This window comes from Phascolarctos cinereus, unplaced genomic scaffold (genome assembly GCF_003287225.1).
Source record: "Phascolarctos cinereus isolate Bilbo 61053 unplaced genomic scaffold, phaCin_HiC Scaffold_726;HRSCAF=1367, whole genome shotgun sequence".
Classification (NCBI taxonomy): domain Eukaryota; kingdom Metazoa; phylum Chordata; class Mammalia; order Diprotodontia; family Phascolarctidae; genus Phascolarctos; species Phascolarctos cinereus.
The window spans coordinates 385,566,308-385,587,352 of record NW_027556098.1 but is presented as its reverse complement, the minus strand read 5'-3'; the positions used below and the strand labels follow the sequence as shown (position 1 = coordinate 385,587,352).

Here is a 21,045-nt window from a genome sequence, read left to right as displayed (position 1 = left end):
CCAGGAAAAGCCATGGGATGAGCGAGAGGGGTTGGGGTCCCAGGATTTGAGTTGAGGAGCAGGAAGGCCAAGGTGTCCCTGGGGAAACGACTAAGGGGACCTGGAAGGTCAGTGTCCCAGGAGCAGCACCAAAGGGGCAGCTGGGAACAGGGAGTTTGTAGTGTCCTGCGGACTGGAGAGGCGGACGTGTTGGGCGGGTGCTAAGAGAGCCAGGAAGGTCACAGTGTCCAGGGAGCCGGTGGGATCGAAGGCTCGAGGGGTCCCAGGTGCGAAGCTGGGGGTCCCTAGGCAGTCCCTAGGGAGAGTGGGAGCCCCAAGGTCCCGGGAGCAGGTCTAAGGGGCCCGAATATCCGAGGCTGAGGGTCCCAGGAGAGGACCAAGGGGCCCCAAGTGTCAGAAAGCTCCCAGGAAGGGAGCTGGGGTCCCAGACAGACTAGAGGAGTGGGAGCCCCCAGGTCCCGGGAGAGGTCTAGGGGGCCCGAGTGTCCGGGGCTGAGGGTCCCAGGAAGGAAGCTCCCACCCTCGGGGAGTGGCTCCAGGAGCCCCCCGGTCACGTCGCGGTCCCGGGTCGCGCGGTCCGGTCCCGGGCAGGCGGGGCGGAGCCGAGCCGCCGCTCTCCTGACATCAGTTCCTGCCGCCCGGCGCGGCTCCTCCCCCGCCGCCGCCGCGGCCGCCGCGCCTGCCCTCTCTCCCGGCCCGGCCCGCTCCCACGAACCGCCTGCGCGGAGCCCCGGGCCCGGGGCGCGGGCGGCGCACGCAGCAGCGCAGGGCGGCGCGGGGCGGCCGCTCGGAGCCGCCACCACGGAGCCCCCGGGCGGCGGCTGGAGGCAGCGGGAGCCGGAGCCGGAGCGGTTGGCGGCGGGGGCGGCCCGGCGCGGGAGGAGACGGCGCGGCGTCGGCGGCGGCGGCGGCGGCCCCGGTCCGGGCACCGGCAGCGCCTCCGGCACCATGGAGCCCGGCGAGGTGAAGGACCGCATCCTGGAGAACATCTCTCTGTCGGTGAAGAAGGTAAGCGCGCCCCCCACCCAGCCGTCGGGGCCCCCGCGGTGCGACCCCCCAACGCCAACCCCCTGCCCTCTCCGTCGAGCCTGGCGAGCCCCGGGTCCTGCCGGGCCCCCCCTGCATCCCCCAAGAAGTTCCTGGGGGAGCCTCGCCCCACCTCCAGCCCCAAACGCTTCTCCTGCCCAATGACATCACCCTGTCCCCTTCAGCCAGCTGGGGCGGGGGGCGGGAGGGGCTGGCTCCGCCTCCGTCCCCCCTTCCCAGCCCCCCACCCCCACCTGGGCTGTGGCCTAGAGGGGAGCAGACTCACCTGAGCCCCCCGGATCCCATTGGCTCTTGAAAGAGCGGAGTTCAGATCAGCGTCTTCGCAGTGTTGAAATGACAGCTCCGGGGGACAGACGGGTCACCCACCCCACCCGGCCTGGTCTCCCCTTAGGTTCAGGTGCCTTGCCTTGGCTCAGTGGGGATGACTGACAAGACCTGCCCCTGCCCCCTGTCAAGCCCTTCCCAAGCTCGGGACCCCATCCGCCGTGGGTGCCCTTTTTGGGGACCCTGTGGTTTCTAGGGTGGTGGAGTCTGGAAGGACTCTTGGCTTCAGTGACAAGTCAGAGGGCCCCCCCCCCTTCTCATCCCGCTGCTGCTCTGCTCTGATGGGACTTCCCTAAATTCACCTTGCTGAAATGGCTCAGGGCTATTTGCCTCTCGGGTATATTTTAGGACATTCTTTGGGGTGTGACCAACCAGCGGAGCCCTTCTTGGGGAAGAGTTTTAATTAGAAGCACCCTTTTCTTTTCTTTTTCCTCCTCCTGTTTCCAGCTAGAACGTTTATGGTCATAGCTGGTTGGGGGATGGAGTAGGCTGCCTGGAAAAGGGTCCCAGAGGGCCAGCTGGCTTTAGTTCAGCTGCGAATGCCCCAGGCTGGAGAATGGCAGTTGGTGGAGCTTGTATCAGAAGGGTGGACTTCTTCCCAGGGTCTCCATCAACCTTCTCCAGATTTGGTGACAGCCCCACTAATTAAGGAATTGAAGCTGAGGAAGGGGCTGGTGGAGAAGAGAGGGAGCCAGCCAAATGACCCATTTTTTCTCAGCCCCAAGTGCCGGGCGTGCAGGAACACCCAGCATCTTGGTGCCAGGGGAAATGCCCTGGATGGGTGGTGGGGCCTTGGGTTCTGCCCCTGACACCTCTGATTGCTCATTTGTAAAGTGAGGTTGGTCAGACAGAATGGCTTCTGCTAGGTTTGAATCTCTGACTGGAGGAGGAAGAGAACTGAACGTGCTTCTTTTAGACAGGGTGTATTCTTCCTTTCACTCTAGCCCGAATTTAAATAAATCACTTGAAAATTTAACCGTCAGAGAAAACTGGGATTTCTGTTCTTAAAAAGTTGATTTCAGAATGAACTATCAGTATTAATAGTCTTGTCAAGTTTCACTTTTAAAAGTATACGCTCAGTTTCTTCATCTGTGAAATGGGTTACCAGTAGTACTTAGCTTCCAGGGTAGTTGTGAGGTTATCCAGTGAGATAACCTATGGGAAGTGCTTTGCAAAACTTAAAATGCTGTAGAAATGCTAGTTGTTGTCATTTTTTATTTATTCATAATGATATTATTTATTCTTATAAATAAAAATATTGATTATTATTGAGGCAGCTAGCTGACACAATGGATAGAGAGCACTGGGCCTTGAGTCAGGAAGACCTGAGTTCAAATCCTGCCTAAGCCTGGTATGTAGTAGGTGCTATATACATGCTTATTCCCTTCCCTTCTGTTATCCTTATTAGTATTGTGCCTGGTATGTAGTAGGTGCTATATACATGCTTATTCCCTTCCCTTCTATTATCCTTATCAGTATTGTGCCTGGTACGTAGTAGGTGCTATATACATGCTTATTCCCTTCCCTTCTATTATCCTTATCAGTATTGTGCCTGGTACATAGTAGGTGCTATATACATGCTTATTCCCTTCCCTTCTGTTATCCTTATCAGTATTGTGCCTGGTATGTAGTAGGTGCTATATAAATGTTTATTCCCTTCTATTATGATGATGATGACCATCGTTAACATTGCTGTTACTATTACAGTCATAATTGTTGTTGTTGTTATTTTACTGGTGAGATTAGCCTCATCCTGCTCGACCTCAGTGGGGAGAGCCTGGAGTGGTTGGCTGCCCCAGGAGGGGAGGTGGGGTTGCTCCTCTTCTGTGGTCTTTTAGTTCCTGTTGTCCAGGAGATTAAGGCAGACTGTTTCAAGAAGTCAGGAAGACTCTGCCCTCAGGACTCTTGCTGACCCTGTGACCCAGGTGGCAAAGCATTTCACCTCTCTGAGACTCAGTTTCTTTATCTGTAAAATAGGGAACATGACAGCCTGGGCCTCACAGGCTTACAAAGGAGTAAAGGATTGAGCCTTTTACTACTGGGCAGGGCTTCTCCTGGTGAGCTTGAGGGGAGATGTGGGCCAGTGTCCAGCCAGGTTGGCTGGTCTGGGTGGGTTGGGATCTGCACTATAGGATGAAGGGACCCAGCGTCACTGAGATGACCGATCCATTTGATGGTTCTTATGATGATTGTTTTCTGTAGGTCCAGCCTGTACGAGGTGACCCCTGGGTCCCTTCCAACCTGGATGTTCCGTGTTGTTTTTTGTTTTGTTTTGCCCCTGAGCAGGACTAAATGTGATGCCTGGTTTTGATAACGGTGCCTGATTTTTGCTTACCCAGGAAAGGCTGAAGGAACAAAGCACTCTGTTAAAAGCAATAAATCTTTTGAATAGAAGAGAAAGATGGACTGCTGACTTTTCTGATCTTATCTATGCCAGTAATGGCAGCATTCCGGGAGGTCAGGAAGTTTGTCAATCGTTTCTAATATGTGTTTGGAGTCATGGGGGTTGGTAGGAGGACGTCACCCATAAAGACGTGATGGAAAGGAAGGCGATGGCCTGATTCTGGAGGCCCAAGACATGGGTGCGGATCCTGGCTCTTACTCCAGCCGATTCCCTCACCTTCCTTGTGCCTCAGTTTCCTTATCTGGAAAAAAAAAACCAAATGGGTTGGACCAGATGACCTTCTGAGGTCCCTTCCAGTTCTCAGTCTAAAATGCCGTGAGCCCATAAAATAGGTTATGTAAGAATGTTGCCCAGTGAGACCATCAGGCAACATGCAGGCTTCCTCCAGCAACTATCTTGGCCATCTGGTCAGGTGTATACTGACAACAATAGCCAACATTTATAAAATGCTTTAGGTTTTGCAAAGTGCTTTACCATTATCATGTCATTTGACCTCCTGGACAACCCTGGGATCATGGGATCGTAACAAAATCTAGAGCCGAAAAAAACCCTAGAAACCGTCTAGCCCTACCCCTTGATTTTACAGATGGGGAAACTGAGACTTATAGAGACGAGATAACTTGCCTAAAGTCACATAAGTGACTATAGCCAGGTGGGGAAATGGATAGAACACCTGGCCTGGGTCAGGAAGACCTGAGTTCAAATCCAGCTTCAGACACTTACCAGCTGTGTGTCCCTGGACAAGTCACTTAACCTCTGTTTGCCTTAGTTCCCTCAACTGTAAAATAGGGATAATAATAGTCCTTACCTCCCAGGGTTATTGTGAGGGTCAAATAAGATAATATTTGTAAAGTAGTTAGTACAATGTCTGGCGTGGTGCTATATAAGTGTTAGTTATTATGATTATTTATAATTAGCTCTATTAAATGGCATTAACTTTATTAAATTTATAATAAATAATATATTAATAGATAAATAATAAACTAAATTTATTAAATTTGTAATCAGCTGTATTAAATGGCAGGTGCACGATTTGAATCCTGCTCTTACTCTTTCCACTGTGCTGTGCTGACTAGGTGCAGATAATGCGGTTGTTGGGCTGTGACTACCCCGTTTTGCAGATGGAGAAACTGAGGTTCCGAGAGGTGAAATGGCCCGCTCAGAGTCACATGGGTAGCAAGTCTGTGAGGAAGGATTCAAACCCACATCCACTTGACTCCAGGCCCAGCGTTACTTCCCCTAGCCTAGACCATCCTTTGGAGACAGGCGTTGTCCCAGGTACCTGAAGGCCTGGGTCTCTTTTCTGAGACGTGGGGCTCCGCTACCGTCTGTTTAAGAAAGCCCGCTCTGTGGGCTGCTGTTGCTACTGTTTAGAGAATGGGAGCAAAGCAGAGATGGAGAGGTGGTATGTGCTCCCGAAAGCAGGGGTATCATTGTGCCTAGGGCTGAGCATAGAGCCTGTGCTCGCCAGCTTTGTCTGACTGTGCTGTCTGCCTCCCACCTCCCTACCGAATGTAAGCTTGCTGGGGGCAGGGACTGTTTCATGTTTTGGTTTTTGTATTCCCAGTACAGTTCTCGGTACATCGTAGGTACTTGATAAATGCTTATTGATTGTTTGAATTATTGACACCAGAGGTGCTTAATCATCGTTGCCCATCTGGGCTGCATCAGCTGTTATATGTCCCTCTTGGAGGTAAATGATGATTAAATTTCAGGATCTGGAGTTGGAGGGGACCATCCACAGGTCATCTAGCCTGGCTCTTCCATTTTGCTAGTGAGGAAACTGAGGCCCAGGGAACTTAAGAGATAAGTGTAATAAATCTAAGAGGTGGAATTTGAACCCAGGACTCCAAAGCCAATGCTTGTTTCTTCTGTACCACGCCAGTGCCTGAAAGGTTTCTAACTCCTACTCTGCTTCAGTCAGACCCTACCTGGGCTGATTGTATTCTTTTCATTTGTAAAATGGAAGGGGTCAGACTCAATGACTTCTGTGTTACAACCTGATGATGCCCTAAACTAGACTGTGGGCTCCATGAGGACAGGGATGCCCACCTTATCTACGTTTTGGATGGCCTGCAGGGCCCAGCACACAGTTGGTGCTTAATACGTGTTTGCTGTGTTGAAAAGAGGCATCAGAGAAGTCTCAGTGGAGTTGCCTCCATCAGATGAGAACATCAATTTGGTGACTGGAGGAGGCCCTGGAATCTTGGGCTCCCACTGTTTGTTCCCAGAGCTCCCTCGAATTTCATGACTTCAGGAAAGTTGCTTTACCCCCTCCTTCTGAAACTCTCTCCCTTCTCCTCCCCCTACTCCTCTTTTACCTCTCCCCCTCCTCTCTTTCCTCTTTTCCTCCTCTTCCTCTCCATCTTCTCCTCTCCTTCCTCTCCTCTTCCTCTCTTCCTCTCCTCCTCTCCTTCTCTTCCTCCTCTTCTCCTGCTCCTTTTCCTCTCCTCTTCCACCTTTTTTCTTCCTTCCTCTCCTCCTCCTTCCTCTCCTCCTCCTCTTCTCCTTCTCTCCTCCTCCACCTTTCCTTCCTTTCCTTCCTCTTTTCCTCCTCTTCCTCTCCACCTTCTCCTCTCCTCCTCCTTCTCTCTTCCTCCTCTCCCCTTCCTCTCCTTCTCCTCCTCCACCTTTCCTTCCTCTCCTCCTTCTCTTCTTCCTCTCCTCCACCACCTTTCCTTCCTTTTCTCCTCCTTCTTCCTCTCCTTCTCCTCCCCTCCTCTCCTCCTCCTTCTCTCTTCCTCCTCTCCTCTTCCTCCTCTCCTCTTCCTCTTCTCCTCTTCCTCTCCTTCTCCTCCTCCACCTTTCCTTCCTTTTCTCCTCCTCTCCTTCCTCTCCTTCTTCTCCTCCCCTTCCTCTCCTCTTTCTCCTCCTGTCTTCCTCCTCTCCTCCTCCTCCTGGCTTTCCCTACGTTCCTTCAAGTCTTGGCCAAAGTCTCCCCTTCTAGAAGAAGCCTTTCCCAAGTCCTCCAGAATGCGAGTGCCTTCCCCCTTAGATTATCTCCAGATTATCCTGGCAATCTCTTGTTTGTATGTAGTTGTCTGCCCCATGAGACTGTAAGCTCCTTGAAAGCAGGTCCTGTCTTTTGATGTTCTTTGTATGACCTGTGCCTGGCACAGTGCTTGGCATATAGCAGGTGCTTAATAAATGCCAGCTGTCTGTCTGAATTCTCCTTGTACGCTCATAGAATGGGCTTAATCCTCTTTTCCTCTTTTATAGGGATGTTATGTGGAGGAGAAGGATGCAGGTGATATGGTTTGGGTTTCTAGGAAGAAAGATATGATCCAGATGGGGATGTGATTGTTAGGATGTGGAAGTCCCCAGTTCTGATCCCAGCTGTGTGACGTTGGGCTCTCTGGGCCTCAGTAACCTTGTCTGGAAAATGAGGAGATTCCCACTTTAGGACCCCTGGCCCTGTGTTAGCTTTGTAATTGTGTTTGCCAGGCTTGGAGTTCCTGGAGGTGAGTACCCCAGTGAGACGGGGAGAAGCTTGTCATCACTGCCTTGACTTAAGCCTGTGTCCCCTCCTGACTCAGAGGCATGTGGTGGATTCATTAGAAAAGGAACTGAGAGGTCAGAGCTTTTGACTCAGATTTGAAGTGTTAAAAAACAGAAGCAATTTCCATATGTTCTCAAAGCCAAAATGCCAGCAGAGATCTCACAGGTGCAGCTTGAGGTTGCAGGTATGATAACAATTCAAGAGAAGTGTGGTCTCCGAAGACCATCTCTAGTATCTTGGACAGGGATGAAGCAATAGCTGAGATGAGGGGAGGCCACATTCAATTTGATTTAGTGGCAGGGTGGATGGAGCATCAGGCTTGCAGTCAGGAAGACTTATCTCCCTGAGTTCAGATCTGGCCCCAGTCACTTCCTAGCTGTGTGACCCTGGGCAAGTCATGAACCCTGTTTGCCTCAGTTTCCTCATCTGTAAAATGAGCTGGAGAAGGAAATGGCAAACTGTTACTCCTGTACCTTTGCCAAGAAAACCCTAAATGGGGTCACAAAGAGTCGGACATGACTGAAAAATGACTCAGTTGTATGGATGTGAGCCAGTGGGAATATAAAGAAGTTAAGGATGTGACTGTGGTCCCAGCTCTCAAGGAATTGATAGTCCAGTGAGGAGAAAGGACAGCACCAAAAAAAAATAATTAACCAAGGGATTGGCTTCATGGAGGGGTGGGACTGGAAATGGATTTTTTTAGGTAGGGGAGAAGGGGAGAGGAAGGCCTTAAAGATGAGAGGAGAGGAATACCCAAGTGAAAATATCATTTAACTGAGAACTGGGAGCCATAGTGTCCTCTCTGGGCCTCGGTATCCCTGTTTGTCAAATGAGGGTCCAGGTCATCTCATGAAGGAAGGCTTTGGACTCTATCCCTAAGCTTCTTTCCATATCTGAGGACCTTTGGGTTTTAATACTGCGGAGAGAGTGAGTAGACCACGGTCTGGATACTGAGCTGATTAGCGGTAGGAGGGGTAGATAAGAGGAGGTAGGGATGGAAGAGTAGGTTTGTGTATAACTTGCATGAGGTATGCAAGCACCCATGGGGATTTGCAAGCTAATCTCCTGCTATTTTCAAACTAAAATACTTGATTACTCTTTTAAAAAATATTAAAAACAAAACAACACTTTCCTTCAACAGAGACACAGCTCCTGCTAGACTTTTCATTTTCAGTTTGGAATCCAAATCCTTGAGTCAGAATGGGCAAAAAACAGCTGTCCTCAAACTGAACTGTTGTTAGCTATTGGTCCAGAGTGTGATTTGATTAATAACCCAGCTGATCTTTTCCTAGGGGAGAGCCTTTCTGTCTCAGCTTGAAACTGTTTTTTAATGTTTTATTAAGCCTCCTCATCAGATACAATTAAACAAATCATTTCCACACATCAAGCATGGTGATTTTTTTTTCCCTGCTCACTGCCTCTGATCCTCCATTCATCTGTTCATTCTTTCTCCCACTTCTTGTGGTCGCTATGAGGGTGGCCTGCATTCTTCTGGTTTTTTTTCCTCGCTTTGCAGTATTTCATCAAGTGCTTTCTAGATTTCTTTGTATTCGTCATACACAGTCTTAGTAGTATGGTTTGGTTCTATTATGTTAACAGTTTACAGTTTATGTAAAACTGTTCTGCTTCTGTTGGACAAAGAGACTACTTCCCATTAGGGTTGGGTTTTTTTTTTTTTGAGGGGTGTCTAGCTATGAAGCTGCTATGACCCGTTTTGAACAGAGGGTTGTTGTTTTCATTGATTTTTTTTATAGACAAAACCAATGTATATGCCACAATTTTCTGTTGCTCTCTCTTTCTTCATACTGGTCCAAGGCGTTGATCTCAGATATACCAGAGAAAGGGAAAACCCAAAAATCAAGGAGAGTGTATGCTTGGTGGTATGCATAGGACTGAAGATATCTAGAGGTCCTTTCCTTCCCAGGAAAGCAGTGAGCCCTGGGATGCTGTTTGGAGAGCACGCTCCATCAGGGTGGTTGGTATGGGCAGGTCTGGATCTGTCTCTACCTCTGCATCTCTCTCTGTCTCTATCCTTCCATCTCCATATCTTTATCTCTGTCTCCCTCCATCTCTCTGTCTGGATCCATCTCTTTTTCTATCTCTGTCTCTTTCCCTCTGTCTCCATATCTAGAACTCTCTCTGTCTGGCTCTATCCTTTCATTTCTATATCTGAACCTATCGCTTTATCTTTTCCTCTCTCTGTCTCTCTGTTTGGATCTCTGTCTCTATCCCTCCATCTCCATATCTGGATCTATCTGTGTCTCCCTCTGTCTCCATCACCTAGGTTTATAAATGCACATACAGACCTGTGATTTCATCAATATAGGGGAAGTCCCAGCGTAGAAACTTCCTCCACTGATGATCTATAGCACTACATCTTCTGTACCTTATAGTCTTCCATCACTTGTCAGAGATGGGATGGAAAGCCTGGTCTTCTTTACTCAAGGGCCCTGACGCTACCCTGACACTCCCCCAACTCAAGGCGCCTCTCAGAGAAAAGTCATCACCAAATTATTGTTGGTAACTTTGCTTCATAACAAGGTTGAGGAATGGAATACACCCTGTTCTCCGTCCTCCCCATTCTACTGAGCGTCAGTGAGGAGAAGAGGACGTTCATTCCCTGGGGCCCCACCGTGGGGCTGGGATTCTCGTCTCCTCTGCCGGAGTAACATCCGACCCCCGCGGGTTTCTCTCCCTTGTCTATCCCCTGTCAATCCTGGTTAGGTCAGACTAGCACGGAAGGTTCTCTTTTGGGTCTCTGGGGCTGATGGCTATTTTAGGGTCATGGGGAGCAGCAGGAGTCTCTCTGTTTGGCCTCTGCTGAGGCGTGATAATTGATTGCAGCTGTTACTAGACTGGGAGAAAGTGTCAGACAGCTGAACCCTCGTGTCTCACGTGCATGCACACACCACTCCTCCCTTGCCCGAGTCTCTCTGTCTCTATGTGTGTCTCTCTCTCCCTTCCTCCACTTTCCCCCTTTATCTTTCCCCCTTTCTCTCTCCTTTTCTCTTCCCCTATTGTCGTTCAGTCCTTTCAGTTGTGTCTGACTTTTCATAATCCCGTTTGGGGTTTTCTTGGCAAAGATACTGGAGTGGTTACCATTTTCCTCTCCAGCTCATTTTACAGATGAGGAAACTGAGGCCAACAGTATTAAGTGACTTGCCCAGGGTCACACAGCTGATATGTAGGGATTTGAACTCATGAAGATGAATCTTCTTAACTCCAAGCCATGTTCTGTGTCACCTAGCCACCCATATGGTTGGAGTAAGCTCTGCCTGATCCTCAATTAAGTTTCTCCTGCAGGAATTACCAGACCTTATCTCATGTTGTGGTTCAGGAGCAGGCTGCCTGCATATTGGACAGTCAATAAATAAACATTTATTAAGAGCCTATTATGTGCCAAGCACGTGCTGAATGTGGGCCAGGCTGTTTCCTGCTGAGGACAGGGAAGAGGCTCCTGTCCACCCTTCTCTGAGCTGGGCACTAGTCTGGCCTTGTCTCCTGCCCGAGTGGGGAGGAAGCTTCTGCATTGTCCTTCATGGGGCTGGCCCTGTTTTCTTTTCTTTTTTTGTTTTTTAGGCAATTGGGGTTAAGTGACTTGCCCAGGGTCACACAGCTAGTAAGTGTCAAGTGTTTGGTCTGAGGCCAGATTTGAACTCAGGTCCTCCTGACTCCAGGGCCGGTGCTCTATCCACTGCGCCACCTCGCTGCCCCTGGCCCTGTTTTCTGTTGAGCATCAGCATGAAGCTTTTGTCTCCTGTACTTAGGACTTCCCCCCACCTTCATCCCCTCACCTTCTGTGACTGAAAATTTCTGACAGTCTCCTTGTATAGTCCTGGGCTAGATGGGGGAGTTTATGGGGGATATTCTTTGGTTTTCTTTAATATTTGTAACTGTTGGTACATTTTTAGAACTTTACTGAGGTGTCAGGGGTGGGGAGGGGAGGACTGGGCTCCTCTAGAACCTAACATAATGCCATCTTCTTATATTTTTAGGGAGGGGTACATCTGGAAATGATAAAAGGCATTAATAGAATTTATTTTATTGGTGGGGAGGCAAGTGACTTGCCCAGGGTCACACAGCTAGTAAATGTCTGGGCAATAAAATTTATTTTAAAAAAGAATACTGTTAGTTGAAGAGATAGAATAACTGGAACTAATAGTGAGGTCAGAATATAGTCAACATGCATTTATTAAGGGCTTACTATGGATCAAAAACACTGTACTAGCTCTTGGGAATATATAAGGAAAAAGAAATGGTCTCAGCTTGCCCTCAGGGAGCCTATGGTCTATCTGGGGATAAAACATGTGTTAGTATAAAAGAGAGAGCAAGTTCATGGGGTTGGCCTTTGTGCCCCAGGCTTCCCAGTTGGGGGAGATTCTTGCCTCTCTGGCATACAGAGGACCCTCCTTTCCCAGCCAGGTATGAGCACTTCCCATCTCAGCCTGTGTGTGTGTGTGTGTGTGTGTGTGTGTGTGTGTGTGTGTGTGTGTGTGTGTGTGTGTGACATCACTGACACTTCCAGGGATGAACCCATGGCCCCCAGAGCATCATGGACTCTGTCCTTTTCCTCCCACCATCAGCCAGGCTTTTGGCCATGTTGGTCCCCCAGCTCCAGGCTTGGGGGTGCTGGCAGTGGTCGGGGAAGTTGGCCAGCCCCGAGGCCTGGAGACTCATTCTTCAAAAGCCATATCAATGAAGAGGGAGCCAGGTGTGCCCTGTATCTGCCACGTCCTGTAGCGTTCCCCCCCTTCTCCCCGTGGTTATCCAGGTTCCAAAGGCTCTTAGGACTCTGATTCCTGGCAGGGAGGTTTTTCGGAGAGAGTTCATTTGGCAGCAATCAAAAGTTCAGGACAATGGATCGTTAATTAGCTCAGAGCCTTAGAACTGGGAGGGCTACCTGGCTGCTTTTGTCATGGAAGCAGATAAGGGATGGCTCAGGCTCCTGCCGTCTTTCTGGCCCAGGGAGTTGGAGGTAACTCCCCAGGATTCCCCAGACTTCATTGTAAGGCTGGTGCTGCTCCGGCCTTCCCCCCACAAATCTCCTGCAGAAGCTCCAGCTGCCAGACCTCCCCCCCACATGTGTGCTGGGCTTGTCAGACAGGAGGGAAGACTCCGGCTGCCGTCCGTACTGGACACTTCTCTGAGCCGGCCGGAGGAGAGCCACTCCCTGAACCCGTTCCGCTTCTGTTTTGTTGATGGAAATGAGAAGGTTCTAGGAATTGTTCACACCAGGTCACAGATCTGGACCTGCATCAGGACACTGGTGGCAACAGCATTGTAGAATGTCTCCAGTCATTGCCGACATCTCCATGCCTGGAGTTGGCTGGGAAACCAACGTGACCAAATGTCAGACAAAGTCAGAGCTGGGGGGCCCTTAGAACCAGGATGTCAGAGCTGGGAGGGGCCTTAGAACACAGGATGTCAGAGCTGGGAGGGGCCTTAGAACACAGGATGTTAGAGATGGGAGGGGCCTTAGAACACAGGATGTCAGAGATGGGAGGGGCCTTAGAACAGAGAATGTCAGAGCTGGGGGGCCCTAGAACACAGGATGTCAGAGCTGGGAGGGGCCTTAGAACACAGGATGTCAGAGCTGGGAGGGGCCTTAGAACACAGTATATCAGAGCTGGGAGAAGCCTTGTCTAGCCCAACCCTCCTATTTTCCAAAGGAATAAACAGGTCCAAGGGAGAAAAGTGACTCGTCTAAGCTCACCCAGGAGGAGTAACAGAGGTGGGCTATTTGAAGCCAGGTTGTCTGACTTGGGGTCCAATGCTCTTGTGCCTACAGCAGTTGGCCTCTCTTGGGAGATTGTCATCCATCATGCCAACCTTCAGAGGCTAAGAATATACCCCAAATTGTCCCTAACATTTCTTAATAAGAGATGGTGCACAGGTGCAAAGGACATTGGACAGAGGTGGGGGGCATTCTAGGTATGGAGGGCTTAGCTTTCAAGGGTGCAAGGAGAAGGGTGCTTATGAGGGTAGAATGGAGAGCAGAGGGCATTTGGAATATATACAGAGTGCTTCCACATTCCTATTGGGCCAGCACCTTTAAACTGCTGATTAATCCAAAAAGCCCTTCTTCCCCTTTTAATAATAGCTCTAACACACATACACCCCTTTCTACACATTATCTCATTTCACCCTCAACCCTGGGAGACAGGCCATCTTGGAGCTCATCCTCAATGGGGGAGAATAGCTTTGTATGGAACAAGATACAGACTGGGTAAATTGGAGATAATCAAGAGAAGAAAGACATCAGCCTGCAGGGGGGTCATTAAAGGCACCTGGTTGAAGTGATACCAAAACATTAGATAAAAAAAAAAAAACAAAGATTCATCTTGGTTAAAAAAAAAAAGCTAGGCTTTTTGTTTACAGGAAAAAACTTGAGGTTGTTCGCATTTTCACAAATACAATTAGGGCCTGCAACACAAAGTACAGAAATACAAGCTGTCCTTACCCTCAGGGAGCTTGCATTCTCATGTATCTAGCTTTCTAGGCATCAGGCTGGTTATTGGATCTTGGGTTTCCAGAGGAGTATTAAGAAATAAGATCCTAGCTGAGGAAAAAGTGAGAAAATGAAAACAGACTGAGAGTGTTTCTGCCCTTTGAAGAATGGGCTGGATTGGAATGTTGGAACCTTCTCTTGGTCATCCCACTTATATTATAGCAGGGAGGACTTGGAAAGCAGAGTGAGGCGCTTCTGCCAAGCTCTGGCTTCCAGCCCCATCCGTGAAGGAAGAGCGTGGAATCCTCATCCTCAGAGCTGACATCATATAGTGCTCTCTCTACAACAATGCTGTGAGGTAGGGGCTGTTGTTATCCTCACTTTTTCAGTCATGTTCAACCATGACCCCACTGAGAGTTTTCTTGGCAAAGATACTAGAGTGAGGAAATGGCAGACCACTCCAGTATCTTTGCCAAGAAAGCCCACTCAGTGGGAATCACAAAGAGTTGGACATGACTGAACAACTATAGTGTGCCAGGGGATGTTTGGGATGTTCAGGGAGGGCTAGCACCTCTGGTGTGAGGGGCTGCTGAGCTCTTTTCAGAGCTGCTCATCCACCTTTGATGTTCACCTTTACCCAACTCTTCCCATCCTGACTTTTTTCTTGCCACTGGACTTTGATGATTCTGGAAGAGAGAGTGATGCTGATGATTGAACAACTCTGCCTCACTTAAATCCATTTCACACATAAGTCGTTGATCCTCTTTGAAAATGAAGAGGAACACCACCACTGCCCAACTCTCACCCGTGGCTACAAGAAGCTATAGCATGTGAAATGGCCACACCTCAGTAAAAAACATCTCAGTCAATAGACTAAACTACGTTGAGGATAACCAAGGGGCTTCAGACCTGTTGGTGAAGGAAGAGATTGTCTACCTTAAGCATATGAAGACTTCCTCAACAGAATAGGCAAATGAAAACAATTTGTTCCAGCGGCCAAGGAGGCGGCCGAAGCTGGTGCTGTGGAGTGCTTAGCGCTGGGTCAGGCACTGAAGATACCCAAAATCACTGCATCCCAGGCCATCCCCAGTCATCTTGACTTCTGTCTTGCCACTGGACTTTGATGACTATGGAAGAGAGAGTGAGACTGATGACTTTGTACAACTCTGCGTCACTTAAATCCAAGTCATTCTGAGTCAAGACATCACCCCATGATATCAATGGTCCTCTTCAAAATGAAGAATGAAAAACAAACTACGTGCCAGGCAGTGGAATAAGAGGAAGGCCAGGGGCAGCTAGGTGGCACAGTGGATAGAGCACTGGCCCTGGATTCAGGAGGACCTGAGTTCAAATCTGGCCTCAGACACATAACACTTACTAGCTGTGTGACCCTGGGCAAGTCACTTAACCCCATTGCCCAGCCAAAAAAATAAATAAATAAGAGGAAAGCAAAAGAGAGTGGCTGCCATCTTGGAGCTCACCCTCTAATGGGAGAGACAAGAGGCGAGCAACTTTGTACAAACAAGATACAGACGGGGTAAATTGGAGATTACTAAGAGAGAGAAGGCCCCAGCCTTGCAGGGAGGTCACTAGAGGCATCTGCTAGGAGGTGGGTCTTTAGGTGGGACTTGAAGGGAGCCAGAAGAATGGGGGGGCTTATAAGGGTTAGAATGGAGAGCAGAGGGCATTTGTAACTATACACAGAATACTTCCACCTCCCTACTGGGCCAGCGCCTTTAAACCACTGATTAATCCAAAAAGCCCTTCTTCCCCTTTTGATAATAGCTGTAAGACAGACAGACAGACAGACAGACACACACACACACACACACACACACACACACACACACACACACACTTGCCAAGCCCTTTCTATACATGATCTCATTTCACCCTCAACCCTGGGAGACAGAGGCCATTCAGAGGCTTGTTTAATTTTTGCTCAGTGGAAATTCCCAGTGAGGAAACCCCCTCAAATAGTGCCTGACCAGTGAAGTGACTTAACTGTATTAGGGTCAAGTCCAGGGATGTTATCCCAGGACTGGGGTAATAATTAGTGCCTTCCTTCCAGGGCTATTGTGAGGATCCAGTCTTAAATACAAGGCATTTAAGAAATCAGTGTCATTTTAAGGCTGAAACTTCAGGGAGGAGAAAGGGAGAGAGACAGAGAGAGAGATAAGAGGGGAAGAGAGATATCTCCAAACTGGCACTATGCCCCCATGCCCTCTGAAATTACTCTTTGGGCCCCAAGTTAGTTTCAGGGAATGATTTATCCGGAATCTCAAAGGAGGAAAAGTATCTTAAAATACAGCTGGGATTAACATTCCAGAACTGAACTACCATATCCCTAGTCCATTCTCCCTAGGAATCCCTAAGGTTCTCCCCACAGATTTCTATCTAGAATCACAACTGAATGCTGTGGTTAAGTGGAAGAGGGTTGAGCCACTTCCCCTGGGGTGGACTCTGGTCCAATCCCTTCTAGAGATAAAGGGAGGAGATTGTCTTTGGATGAGTCAACATCCTGGTCACAAGCCTGGGTGGAGGAATGCCATGTTCTTATGTCCTCTTTGTGAAGTTTCTATCACTCTTAACCCATTCACCTAATGAAAGGTCCTTTTCCTTTTGTCGTTGACCTGTCCCACCCACTTTTCCTAGAGGCATTTCCCTGGAGTCTCGAAAGGGTTCTAGAGAAAAAATATTATTTCTAAATATTTCTAGAGAAACTAAAAAAAATTTTTTTTAAATGCTTCCATGGCATCTGAATCAAGATTTGAACCTCAAGATTTCCCAACTCCAAGTATAACATTCTTTATTACTGAAGGTGATAATGTCTGTGGAAACAGAGAAGCTAGATAATGTGGACATTATATGGGTGAATTATCTCTGTTAAGTCTTTTCAGTTGTGTCTGACTCTGTGACCCCATTTGGGGTTTTCTTGGCAGAGATACTGGAGTGGTTTGCCATTTCCTTCTCCAGCTCATTTTACAGATGAGGAAACTGAGACAAACAGAGTGAAGTGACCTTCCCAGGGTCACACAGCTAGGAAGTGTCTGAGGCCGGATTTCTGACTCCATACCTGGTACTGAATCCAAATGCCCAAGAATTAGTCCTAGGCCATCATTAAAAAGCTATGCTAAAATTGAGAAAGTGTTGTGAAACCACCCTGGGAGGTAGGTACATAAACAAGGGTGACCTCAAAGAAGAGATAAGAGATGGTGCTTCCCTAACCTCAGATTTTTTTGGATATGTCAATTGGGTTTGCTGGCTTTTTTCTTCTTCCTCTTAAAAAAAAATCTTTTTTATTAGGGATGGCTCTCTGTAGGGAGAGGGGGAATGGGAATACAAGGGGAAATCTAGGTGATAGAAAAACAAAAGACAGTGATAAAAATCTACTATGAGAAAGAAAAAGAGCCATAGGGCAGAGAGATTAAATGGACTCTTATCTGCCTTGGTCCCTTGATGCCAAAGCTGAGGTATGGGTTCTCCCACTGTTCACAGGGATGCCAGGCTCCCCTTTCTGAGCCTTTAGCAAAGCCCTGTGACTTTGGAAACTTAGATCTAAAGGAAATCAGAAAGTTTTGGTAGATAATACAATATATATAAATGTAATATATTATACATAAATATAATATGAAGGGCAGCTAAGTGGCACAGTAGATAGAATGCCAAGCCTGGAGTCAGGAGGACCTAAGTTCAAATTGGTCCTCTGACACTAGCTGTGTGACTCTGGGCAAGTCACCTAACCCTGTTTGCCTCAGTTTCCTCATCTGTAAAATGAGCTGGAAAAGGAAATGGCAAACCACTCCGGTATCTTTGCCAAGAAAACCCCAAAAGGAGTCATGAAGACTCAGATACAACTGAACAATAATATAATACATAATATAATATTCCCAATCATACTAAGAAAATGGAGATTCTGAGATATTGCCCTAAGTTTGCAAAGCTCTGTTTTATATCCATTTTCATTAATCCTCACAACAGTCTTGTGGGGTGGGTACTTAATCAATAAGTATTATTCCCATTTTACAGATGAGGAAAGACATCATATGTGGTATCACTTTTATTTTTGAATTCTCCCCTAGCCATCAAACACTCCCTAATAATAGCTAACGATACCTAGCATTTACATAGCATATTAAGATTTGCAAAGCCCTTTACAAATATTATCTCATTTCATCCTTACAACTACCCTGGGAGTTAGGTATTATTGTCATTCCCCATTTTCCAGATGAGGAAACTGAGGCTGACTGAGGTGAAAAGATTTGCCCAGGATCCCACAAGCTACCAAGTATCTGGAGCTGGATTTGAAGTCAGGTCTTCCTGACTCTAGGGGACAAGTGTCCAACTCAGGATAGAATGTCCCCTTAAGGTCCTCTTCTGTTCTTTGTATTTGCTTTGTTACATTCCTTGAGTAGAATCATTTTCCTGTTTCGCTTGACCTCACCCTGCAACACCAGCTTAGGTCGTCCTGTTTCTGTTTCTTAGAATTCTCCTGTTTTCTGTCTTGGTGCAGGAACGTTCCATTACCCCTATCTACTGCTGTTTGTTTAGATTTTTATTTAAATTTTATTTCATTTTCAAATGAAGATTTGCCTTCTTTCCCTTCCTAACCCCCCAGGCCCTACTCAGAAGAAATTAAGGTAAAAACACAAGTAACAAACAAAACAAATTTCCCACCTTGGTGACATCCAAATATCTATGTATATACATGTCTTTGTCTGCAGTTTTGAGTCCATTTCTTTTCTATAAGGAGATGAGTGGGTATTATGGCTTATCATGAGTTCTCATACTCATTATGTTACCTATAAACCTCAGTTTTAAGAGGGGTAGAGGAAGAGTCTGGAAGCTTCTCCTGGAGGAGGTAGCAGCATCAGATCCAAGTGTCAGGCTTGAAGGAAGCCAGGGACCAGAAGAGAGAGAATGCCCCCGTGCTGGACATGGGGAGAAGCCTGTCCTGCACCTGCCCAGTCCCTCCCACCATGCGGCATCTCATCCTCCAGATGTCTGACTGATATTGGGATGGGACAGACCTCATGCTCTAGGTGGATTGGGTTATCAGATTGCCCTCCCCAGGATTAGATATGTGTTTTGGGGAGATCAGCTAGGCAGGGTTAGCAGAAGAGGACCTCAGCAATAGAGTAAACTTTCTTTTGTACTGAGGATGCATTCTCGGATGGTCCAAGGAAAAAGGACCTAGTACCTTCTGATATCCTCCCCTGACCCTCTCTTCCCGTCACTGTCTCCTGTAATCTAAATCCTGACCAACAGATTGATGAAGTGGTAAGAGTGTCAAGACCTGGGTTCAAATTCTGCCTCTAAAACACATCAGCTATGTACCCTCCCCATGCCCCAGGACACTCTCTAAGGATTTAAGTTACAGACAGGTTGCTGACCTGTGTTAGTGGGAGGAATTTCCACTTAGGAATGAATTAGAAATCACAGGTCTGCACCAAGTTGAAACCCCGAGAGTAATTCTAAACCTTCCAGGTAACCTGCTGTCTTGTCAGTGAGATTCCAAGTTCTGTGCTTCTATAAAAGCACCTCCCTCCCAGAGCTGCCCTAAGGGTCCAATGACAGGATAGTTGTACAGCGCTTAGCACAGTGCCTGGCACATGGTAGGCACTATGTAAGTGCTGTTTATTATTGTTATTATTATTATTTTTATTATTGTCCCTTTTCTCTGCCAAGCCCACTCTGGGGAATGAGGTCACTCAGGTTTGGGCACAGTGAGCATTCAGAGGTGATGAAATAAGGCAGGTCCCAAAGCATCCCAGTGACAGGACGTGTCTCCTGTTCCTCCACATAGTTTCATATACCCTGTAATAATAACAATCATAACTCTAGCTAGAATTCATACAAACGTTTTAAGGTTTGCAAAGCACTTAACATATGTGACCTCATTGTATCCTCACAGCATCCTAGGGAGGTAGATACTGTTATTATCCCCATTTTACAGGTGAGGGCGCTGAGGCTGAGAGAAGTTAAGTGACTGCAGCTAGTATCCTAGGCAGGATTCAAACTCAGGTCTCCTTGATTCATACTGTATCCTAACAAGGTGCCACTTAACTGCCTCTAGCTACAAGCAGTGATACAGGCCTTCTTACCAACTGGAGAGGAAGCATGATCTCCATTGGGCAGATGGAGAAACTGAGGCTCAGCAGTCATCCCATCACCATCGTAAATTTAGAGCTGGAGGGGACTTTAGAAGTCCAGCAGGCCCAGCCTGTCATGGGATTTATTTGTTTGTTCATTTCTTTGATGTCTTAAGTCATTTAATTGCTGCCTACCTCAGCTTCCTCATCTATAAAATGGGTAGGATAACAGCACCTACCCCTGATGGTTGTTGTGAGGATCAAATGAGATAATGTTTGTGAAGTTTTTAGCAAACCTTAAAGTGCTACATAATTGCTAGCTACTATTATTAGCATTATCATTATTATCATTACCGTCACAGAATATTATGCCCAGTTTTTACTATCCCTGTTTTCTGGGTGTGAGGGAAGGGGGAAGACTCGCCGGCTTGTTTTAATTTCCATTTCTCTCACAATCTGGAGCAGTCATTCGTGTGGTTAGTGGTAGAGTCATTCCTTCTTTTACAAACTGTGTGTCGATATGAAACTTGGTCACGGGGTTTTAAAGACGAATCAGTGGTGAAGCCTTGACTCAGACACTTAAAGCCCATGCAGAATGGGGCCCCAGCTATTTCCTATGGGTCTCATTCCTTGGCTGAAATATTCCCCAAGAATGAAGCCCTAGAAGGACTTTCTTTTCTTTTATAAAAAATTGTTCGATGTCTTGTTTTTGCATCATCTTCATTTCCCCCTCCCCCTTCTAGAAAGCCATTCCTTTTGACAAAGAGTAAAAGAGAACGAGGAGAAGGAAGAGCACTTGAGCAAACCTAACCAGAAAAACTTGAGCAAACCTAACCGAAAACATCAACCAAATCCGGAAGTGTATGTAGCATTCTGCGTCCACAGTTCCTCACCTCTGTACAGAAGGAAGGAAGCAAATTCTCGTATCTCTTCTTTGGGCCAAGCTTGGTCATATAGTTATAGTATTCAGCTTTGATTTTTTTTTTTTTTACAATTTGTGGAGTTGAATTTCCTTAAGTGTCTTCCATATATTATGTAATGTTTAGGAATTAACGGGATGTGAGGTCATAACTCCATGCCTCCCAACTTGGGAGGGAACTGGTTTGGAATCACCACCTCCGAGCCAGAGGGCATAAGAGATCTGACGGATCTGCAGGTTGGATGCATTTCGTCCTGATGGGACTGTCAGGGAAACTACTGTTGCCTGGCAACTCCCTTCCTGGGTACCGGA

General features: G+C 47.5%; 1 protein-coding gene across 7 annotated transcripts in view; it reads left to right on the top strand.

The window, feature by feature from the left end:
- Window positions 1-861: 861 nt before the first annotated feature.
- The window catches only part of PLEKHM2 (pleckstrin homology and RUN domain containing M2), a 63,253-nt gene continuing 43,069 nt past the window's right edge, over window positions 862-21,045 (top strand). For 4 of the 7 annotated variants that reach the window (XR_013482545.1, XR_013482546.1, XM_078145668.1 and 1 more), the window contains exon 1: window positions 863-1,008. Coding sequence is in view for 2 of the 7 variants with exons in the window: in XM_078145668.1 (XP_078001794.1) it covers window positions 949-1,008 (60 nt within the window). In the remaining 5 variants the exon portion in view is untranslated. Of the gene's footprint in view, window positions 1,009-21,045 lie in introns of all 7 variants that reach the window. The other 3 variants (XR_013482548.1, XR_013482543.1, XR_013482547.1) reach the window with 2 other exon arrangements.